The following is a 9,475-nucleotide window of genomic DNA, read 5'->3' on the forward strand; positions in this document are numbered from 1 at the left end:
TTTCTTTTTATTCCTGTATGTACCTTTTAAAAAATTTTTTTTATTTCTCTCCCCTTCCCGGCCCCCAACCCCAGTTGTCTGTTCTCTGTGTCTGTTTGCTGCGTGTTCTTCTTCTTTGTCTACTTTCTGCTGTTGTCAGTGGCATGGGAATCTGTCTCTTTTTGTTGCATCATCTTGCTGCGTCAGCTCTCCATGTGTGCAGCACCACTCCTGGCAGGCTGCCCTTTTTTTTCGTGCTGGGTGGCTCTCCTTGTGGGGTGCACTCCTTTTGCGTGGATGTCACCTACGTGGGAGACACCCCTGCATGGCACGGCACTCCTTGTGCACATCAGCACTGCACATGGGCCAGCTCCACACAGGTCAAGGAGGGCCAGGGTTTGAACTGCAGACCTCCCATGTGGTAAATGAATGCCCTATCCGCTGGGCCAAGTCCGCTTCCCTGTATGTACTTTTTTTTTTAAGATTTATTTTTTATTTATTCCTCTCCCCTTCCTCCCCTGTTGTCTGCTCTCTGTGTCCATTCGCTGTATGTTCTTCTGTGACTGCTTCTATCCTTATCAGCGGCACCAGGAATCTGTTTCTTTTTGTTGCATCATCTTGTGTCAGCTCTCCATGTGTGTGGCACCATCCTTAGGCAGGCTGCACTTTCTTTCGCACTGGGTGGCTCTCCTTACAGGGCCCACTCCTTGCACATGGGGCTCCCTATGCGGGGGACACCCCTACATGGCACGGCACTCCTTGCATGCGTCAGCACTGTGCATGGACCAGCTCCACACAGGTCAAGGAGGCCTGGGGTTTGAACCTTGGACCTCCCATGTGGTAGGCAGACGCCCTATCCATTGGGCCAAGTCTGCTTCTCCCTTGTATGTACTTTTGAAGATAGTTGATGGATTATCTTAACCATATGACATATTGCTTTTTAAAAAATTTAAACCGCTTGCCTAAGGTCACAATGCCAGGACAGAGTAAGGAGAATTTTCAAACCCCCAGCTGATTCCAGAGCATATACACCAGCTTCTAGCACATTGTCCCCTACCAGTGCTTTTTATTATTATTATTATTTAGAAGTACTCTGTCACTTGCTTATACATCACTCAATTTTCCATGGAAATACCTTGAACTAAAAGGCACAAGGGCCAGGAGCTGGGAGAATGTGCTCATTCTCCAGAAGAGGGCTCTGTGTCCCATCTGCCTGCCATCTTGGCTCCTTTTGTACAAGACTGTGGCTCAGCCAAGAGAGGTCAGTGACCCGGGGCCAGGAAACACAGACTGAGATTTCCAACAGGACAAATTACCTTAAGGAAAAGGCATTAGGATAATTGGAGAGGTAGGGGTAGGGAAAGGCATGAAAACAGTTTCATTAGCCAACTTGGTCAATGGGCAGGTGGCAGATAAACCCAGCCAGAATCTATAAATATATGAATATCACTGTTCAAAGCCCACAAAATAAAATGGGTGAGTTAGAAAACTTGGCAGCATGTTAGCACCTAATGTCAACTCTTAGTTCTAGGCTTAACTCCTGTGAACTTTTTTGTGATTTGGGTATATCATTTAACTGACCTGTGTTTCAGTTTCCTCATCAGTCAAAGGCACAAGCTACCTGTCCTGGCTACTCTACAGAGTTGTGAAGACAAATAAGGCAAGAAATGTGCTTTGAAGATGCAAGACATCATACAGAATGAGAGGCTATTGTTAATGTCTATGAATTCTGCCTCACAAAGGAGAGCTATTCTGAGTCAGTAAGATGAGAGAAAGCATCAAGAAAGCATTGCTGGTGAGAAGGTAGACACACCTCACGAAAGCAAGAAAGGACTTGGAATCAAGGGGCTGAAAGAGACCTCATGGGCCATTTACTGTAGTTCCTCCTTTTTATAGCCCAAGACCTGAAGATCAGTGATATTGCCATGTGTAGACTCTTTTATTTGAACCCATAAGTAAAACAAAATAGTAGGCAAAGAGATGGGATATGCTACAGTCTCCCTGCCAGACAGGCCTGTCTGAGCTATGAATGTTGATCAGAGTCCCAGAAGTAAGATGTTGAAACTTAGTAAGGAATTAGGGCAGAGGTGGGGAGATGGACTTCAGTGATCCAACTCCAGGATGGCTGAGTGCCTCTAAGGAGCAATTCAAGGGTGGCCAGGGACCGGGATAGGACAAATGACAATTTCCTAGAACTGGCTGTTCCAGAACCCAGAGAGGAAAGGAAACAGTCTGGCCTCGTCTTAGGTAGCTGACAGGAACCAGGGTAGGAAGTATTTTGTTGGGACTACTGTGTATAGTATCATTATGTCCCCTTTGGGGAGAAGAGAAAAAATGGAAGAAAAGAAATACATCCAGCACACATGGCAAATCTGTTTTAGTAGCAGTGGGAATGAGGATGGAAAGAATGATCAGTGGAGGGAGACAGTGCTGTGCAGTACAAAGGGCAGTGGACTCAGAATCCTACAGACTTTGATGTGAATATAGGCTCTGTCACTGACTTGCTATATGACCTTGAATATGGCATTCTATTCTTCTGACGCTTGCTTTCCTCATCTTTAAAGTGAAGACCCTTCCTCCTATCTCATAAATTGTTAAGAGAATTAAATAAGATGTTCTTGAAAGCAACTAGCACACAATTCCAGAACATGCTGCCCAATGAATATTTTTGGGAGGGACCCCAGAAAACCTCCAGCAAAATGTACCAATTTGAAATTTTAAGCACTGGAAAAGAAAGCCAAGCCTGACCCACCTAATAGGTATGGTATGGAAAGGCCTTTTTTACCAATGAAGAACCAACCTAAATGAGCAGATAAGAAAATTAATTAATATAGGAATGAGTATAAATATAAACTTGAACAGAGCCCACTTACAAAGCAAGATTCCTCTGGATCCATGACAAACTGGAAAAGTAAGACGTACTGTACTAACTCAGCTTATATTCTTGACTGCTCAGAAATACAGGATAAGTTTTGTGTTCTATTACAGTAGCTTTCTTACCTACCTACCTTTTCTTCCCAGGTATAAAGATTTCCCTCTTATTCACTGCTTGTCTTTAATTCCTGTTTCGTTGGTTATATTTACTTTTTAAATTACAAATTACCTCAAGTCCTTTTCAGATATATGGATATGAAGAAGTAAAATGATAACAATGTCCTTAAAAACTAAAATACCAAGTTTGGAAACCAACTGGAAAATCAGAATGAATGGTAGAATCAGGAAATAAGGAAAACTGTAGAGATTTGTAAGAGTAACGTAATCTTTACCAAGAAAAACATTGGGGAAATTCCTACTTCTAGAATTTTTGTTTTTTGGTAGCCAAAAGACCATGGATATTATCATAAAATCATAACACCTGAGAGTGAAAGACTCTTTTGGAATATTTTATAGATGGGGAAATTGAGGCTAAAAGAGAGGAAGCAGCTTGCTTGAGGTCTAATGCAAATCAAATAATAGAGTTGGGGTCAGAACCCAAGTCTCTTGACTCCCGTTTTGGGATTCTGTCTGCTGCAGTCCACTTCTTTGTGATAGTTAATCTCTGAACTCAAACACTTGCAGAAAACTAATTTACATGTTTGTGTGTTTGTTTTTCCTTTCTCTAGGGCCAAGTGCTTTCGGGGCAAAAAAGTCCTTGGAGATTATGATATCAAAGTAGAACAGGTAATCAACCTGAAGCCCAGAGTTGCATCTGCATCATCATTGTTCCTCTTGACATCCCAGAGTGAACCATCCAGTTCTGCCGAGTAGAGTAGTGTCCATTACTGGGTTCTGGGGTATCCATTTCCTCTCCCCTACCTTTTTCCAGATCTTTTCTTTCTGTGAGGAATGGTACTGTAGGCTCCTCCTTGTAATTTCCCCAGTTCCTTTTCATGATTCTGGTGTCTATAGAGGGGCAAGAAGTGTGACTCTTGGGGCCCTCTTGCAGTCCAGGATTCCCAGACTGAGGAAAACCTTAGAGAAATGTCTTCCTAGGACATTAGCCACCCTCCATATTGGTGTGGCAAAGTGTTTTCCTGGGGAGCACGCCTGCCATTCAGGTGTGCTGCCTCCAGTGGTACCTAACCTGGGCCCTGAAGCTACACTGCAGAGGAAGCCTCGAAAAGAATATCTTGTTCTAATGTAGTGTAGCTCTGATGCAGTGAAATGGCCTGGTTTTTACTTTCCTTTAGCCATTGCTTCATGATAAACAGATGAATAAATCCATTTGAGGGTGATGGAGTCAAGTTTAAACAATGCATGTGTTTTCTATGTAATAATGAGTTGCTTGTTATTCATTACACTGTGTTATGATTTACAGAGTACCTTCCTATCTGTTATTACATTCAGTTCTTAAAACAACTTGTCAGATAATCAAGGCAGATAAAAATTACTCCCATTTTTTAGGTGGGGGAAGCGGAAACCCAGAGAGGACAAGTAACTTGCTTCACTTCTTATGCAGATAGTTGGAGGCAGGGAAGAACTGAAACTCAGTTACCTAAACTAAAATTTAGTGCTTTTATGTTGCAACTGATAAAGAAGGTGTTTGCCTTGGTGAGCATTCATGCTCTGTAGAGAGACAGCACAAAGGATGCTGGCCAGGAGTCAGAAGACTCGCGTTTTGCTCCTTTTTCTGCCAACAATAAGATTCTTTTGTCCAGAAATGTCACTTACTTGTTCTGAGGCTCGGTCTTCTCTCTTGGTAAATGGAGATTATTATCTCTTTCCCACCTACCTCATAGGGTTGCTATAAAAATTAGAAGAGATCAATACATGAACATGCTTTGAAAACTGTAAATAAATGTTTAGTGATGGGGATGTTGCTACTGCTGTTCTGTGGAGGACTGGCAGTGTCAGGACCATGCACTCATTCCCCTACCATTTTTTTTCAGGCAGAATTTTCAGAGCTTAACTTGGTGGCCCATGCAGATGGGACTTATGCTGTGGATATGCAGGTGCTCCGGAATGGGACGAAGGTTGTTCGGTAAAGTCCTTTTTGTCTGCAGGGCCACTGTCACTGTTTCCAGAGTTGCCACCTCTGGCTCGACGAGGTGGTTTCAAAGTCAGGTGGAGTGGGAAAGCAATGCTATGAATGGTATATGCTGAGTGGAAGTGGCAGAGGTAGGCAGAGAAAACCAGATCTTGCCCTCAGGGAACTCTTAGTCCAACAGCAGAAAAAGCCAACCTTGAGCTTCACAGACTCAATTAGAGTAATTGGATTCCTACCAGAGGGGTTTTAGGAGCCTGGCACCCTTCAACCCATGCAAGTCTGTGCTTTTATTTCTAAATAAATTTCCCTTGGAAAACAGGATCCCATTGCTTTAATAAAAGGTTTGAAAACCTCTGATCTAGTTAAACCTCCCATTTTACATTGATTTGCTCAGATTACGTAGTGAGTTTGTAACAAAGCCCTGTGTTCTGGGTAAGTTCTCTTGAGTCCCTGGCCGGTGTTCTTTCTATATCCCTCCTTCCTGAGGACTCATCAGTTTGATAAGAAAGACTGGAGTTGGAAGGGACATTGTGGATGGAAGAAAATTATCAGTTATTGATAATAAGATGTCATCAAATGTAATATGACTGTTCTGTAAGGGAAGTGATGAGAATTCCAAATGTGATTCCAGTGTGATTCTTCCCAGAACCTCACCATGGCTTTAGGTTTTTAGACATCAGAGTCTTGCTTCAGGAAGAATCTTCTCTACTTCACCCCTTTCTCTACCTGAGGCCTCCATTGCCCACTAATCCTATGAATTGTGCCAGTGGCAGGAAAGGAAGACTGGGGGTGTCTGGGACCTAACAACAGGAAACATGAGCCCATCCATCCTAGAGACTAAGAAGGAAGACCAAATGAAAGATATCCATCTAGGTGGGGAGTAAGCTCAGGGAGATCCTACAAGAGGGAGAGGATGGGCTCCTCCATTTACAGGCAGAAAGTCATGGTAATGCTTACACACAAACAGGTGGTATCAGCAAAGTCCAGTTGCAGGGTCCTGGAGGGATCTGGCAAGAATAAGGCAGGTCCTTCCAGGAATCAGTGTAGGAACTCAGGAGCAAGCCACAACTCTAGAGCTCAATTTCTGTAACTGGGATATAAGGTCTTAGAGTTTGATCTCAAGAATACAGCTATCACCAGTTTCTCAGAACTGGGGCACAGTGAGGTCAGAGCAGCTTCTGTATATATCCTGCTGACTTGAGGCTAAGCCCCAAGTGACTGAGAAGGGCTCCTTCAACACCCACTTTAAAAGACTGATCTTTGAGCCTGGGATAAGGCTGGGTCTATAGGTGGAGTTGGATGGGTGCCTAGGCAGAGAACCACCTAGGTCATTGCACAGAGTGTGAAGTTGCTGAGCTCTAGAGCTACCACAGAACTGACCTCTGGGAAGGTGAGATTCCTCTGAAGTCAGGGCACAAAGACAGGAGCTCTGGTCCTTTGGACCAGCTCCAGGGAGCTTGCTGGCTAGAGGTGAAATGCAGGGAGATTTCCCACGTGTGGGAACATTCTGTACACAGTGCTTCCTGTAACCATTGCTCAACCTCAGTTGTGCGAAAAATATTTGCACCCCTCCCTAGTGTCCGCTTTGTAAGAATAACATTGGGAAGTCTGGCATCTGTTCTCAGTCAGCTTGGCTCCTTGCTCTCCTGGGGGCCGATTAAGGCATTGCCTATTTTAAGGATCTGCTTTAAGGAGTGAGAACAGGACTCTGAGATCAGGAATCTCTGTGGCAGTGCAGTGAAGTCAGCCAATTATGTTGTCTTCAAAGTCTGCTAGGACCTACTTTGAGCATCAACTCTGGAGCTGCGGTGAGATTCAGGCTCTCACACTACCCCATGAGGATAGGGAAAATTCTTTTTCACTTAAGATGTGAGAAGTATTTCTCCCCTCTTGGGTGTATTTGTACCTTAGAAAAAAGCAATGTTTAACCCAGAGAAATAAAGGAATTTCAGAAATCTATTTTTCACATCTACTTTGGAAAGTGCAGTGTCGCCATAATACCTCATTCCCCAGTCCATGAAGGAATAACAGTAAGATAACGGGCTTGGACTAGGTAGTCTCTAAGACCTCTTCTCTGTTTTAGATTTTGGAAATGGGAGACAAGATGATGTTTAGTTTGAAGTATGATATATGACCTGTGGTTAACAGCAAATCTGCCTCCACGTTATTACCAGGTCCTTCCGACCAGACTTTGTGCTCATCCGCCAGCATGCATTCGGCATGGCAGAGAATGAGGACTTCCGTCACCTGATCATTGGCATGCAATATGCAGGCCTCTCCAGCATTAATTCACTGGAATCCATTTACAACTTCTGTGACAAGCCTTGGGTGGTGAGTGAGCCCCTCATTTCCTCCAGGTAAAAGACCATGATCTCCCAGTCCCCTAGGAGGATTGCCAGCTCAGTATTAATCAAGATGCAGGAGTACCAGCTGAGTGGATCTGAGAGGAGTGCCAGCTGAAATATGGTTAGGGTATGACAGCACAACAGCACATGATCATGTGTCACAGCTGGGAAGCTTTTACCACAGAGCAGACCTTTGGCTTCACAACAAAGTCACACAAAGATTCTGTGAAGAAGCCCTTACAGGTCTGTGGCTTCTGCTTTTGTCCATGAGCTGCAACAATAAAATTGCTTGTTTCTTGCCTCTTAGAACGGTCAACTATTGGAAGGGCCTGAGGCTAGTGGGGACCAAGGGAATGGTCCAGCTCAGAGGAGTATTAGTGACAAAGAGGCCTACCATGTGCTTTAACAATCTTAAAATGAGATTATCTACATACGTATTTGCACCAAACACCTATATGAGCTGGAAGTGACCATAATGATCATCAGATCCCACTCCTTCATGGTAAGATAAGAAAAGTAAAGGAAAATAACAAGTATTAAACCACTTAATATGTGATGCCAGCTTCTGAGATTTTCCCTCATTAATTTCTTTAATCCTCACAATAATATATGATTATCATGTGATATGATATGTGATATCACGAGATATGATTTTTATCTTTATCACTTTTTACAGAAAGATGGGACCCAGAAAGGGCTGAGTAACTTGTTAAATTTACAGAGCTAGGATTTCTCTAGATCATATTGCCTTTCATCTGGAATAGGGTTACCATGTAAAGAAGATGGTCTGGATTTCTGTTCCTTGTCCAATCTGGACATCTCTGAGGGAGTGGAAACTTTTAGGTAGAGAGAAGAGAGGGTTGGGGGGCAGTGGCCTCTGATGGCTACTGGGATACTCTGGCCTCCCCTCTGTCAACTATAGAGATCCAGCTTCTATAACTCTGCTGCTCCAAGCTGGCACTCTCTGAAGGAAACACCTGCCCCTAATCACATCCTCATCATCTTGTTTTGTAAAAATCATATGTCAGCTATCACACTCAGTGGCTAGTTGTGAAGTTCCAGGAGCTGAGGGATTATTTTTAAACAAATGGATTCATCAACTCTGCTCTTATTCTTTTTTTTTTTTTTCCACATTTGAACTAACAGCTTTCCCCTTAGAAGCAGGAAAACCGTAAAGTATAAGAGAAAGACCAATGGATAAGAAGTCAGAAGATCTGCAAGCTACTTTGGTTAAGAAGAAATGGTTGGGTTCTAGAGCTCCACTTGTACAGCCTTTCCTTGAAGCATCTGGAAACTTAAAGTTCTCCAGAAATAAGGCTGAAAGGGTTACATGGTTTGAGTGTGTTGCTAATCAGAGAAGAGCATATGTGAGGCCTTTACCACATTCTTTTCTAAGGATCTTCCATTTCACCTTAGTAACATGGCCTTCTGTACTCCACATATGCCCTACTTCCCCTCCTCCCAATACCTATTAGAATTTGACTCCCTGATAGATACACAGCTACTATTAGCTTTTTCTGGATAATTTCACTACTTAGCCCTATGATTATACTGTTCTGGGCCTCCATTTTCTGGTCTATAAATGGGAATAATTGTTCCTGCCACCCTTGTTAGATCTTCAGAGCCTACCATATTGACCAGTTCACCAGCCTGGTTGTTACAGTCCCCTAGTATTTGGGATTTCTTAAACTAGTTCTCTAGTTTCTGTTTGTGAACTGTGCCTGAGCCCAGGGAGGTTTGGACCAGGGAAAGCCTGTGCCTAGGACCCTGTGACTCTTAAGATCTGATGAGGATTCACACTCTCACTCATTTGAAATCCCAGCACATTGCTTTTGGCACTATGTAAGAATCGAGGGCTCTCTGGATGCCCAATTCTCCCTTAAGTGTCATTAAGCAGTTACCACACTAATGACATTTTACATATTGTTCCCTGCCTGTTCATGAGAAAGTACGAAAGTGTTGACTGTGAGGGGCGGGTCCCTCTGAGATGATGGTTTTCACATGTTTTCTAAATTTCCTTACTGTGGCTGTTCATGATATGAGAAGAGGCCTTGGTTGGGTTGGAAAAGGCCCTACCTTGCATCACTTTATCTCTGAGTACATCTGGCTATCTCTGAAATTAATCAGGGCAGGCATACTAGGAATTTCAGAGGCAGAAATAGACTATCAAAGAAAGAAGCATTCC

The 9,475-nt window shown here is 43.3% G+C and overlaps 1 protein-coding gene across 1 annotated transcript in view; it reads left to right on the forward strand.

The window, feature by feature from the left end:
* The window catches only part of SYN2 (synapsin II), a 218,052-nt gene that overhangs the window by 154,409 nt on the left and 54,168 nt on the right, over window positions 1-9,475 (forward strand). The window contains exons 2-4 of the mRNA XM_058288638.2: window positions 3,582-3,639; window positions 4,848-4,939; window positions 7,120-7,276. Coding sequence (XP_058144621.1) covers window positions 3,582-3,639; window positions 4,848-4,939; window positions 7,120-7,276 — 307 coding nt within the window. The remainder of the gene's footprint in view (window positions 1-3,581; window positions 3,640-4,847; window positions 4,940-7,119; window positions 7,277-9,475) is intronic.

Source organism: Dasypus novemcinctus, chromosome 26 (genome assembly GCF_030445035.2).
Source record: "Dasypus novemcinctus isolate mDasNov1 chromosome 26, mDasNov1.1.hap2, whole genome shotgun sequence".
In the NCBI taxonomy this organism is placed as follows: domain Eukaryota; kingdom Metazoa; phylum Chordata; class Mammalia; order Cingulata; family Dasypodidae; genus Dasypus; species Dasypus novemcinctus.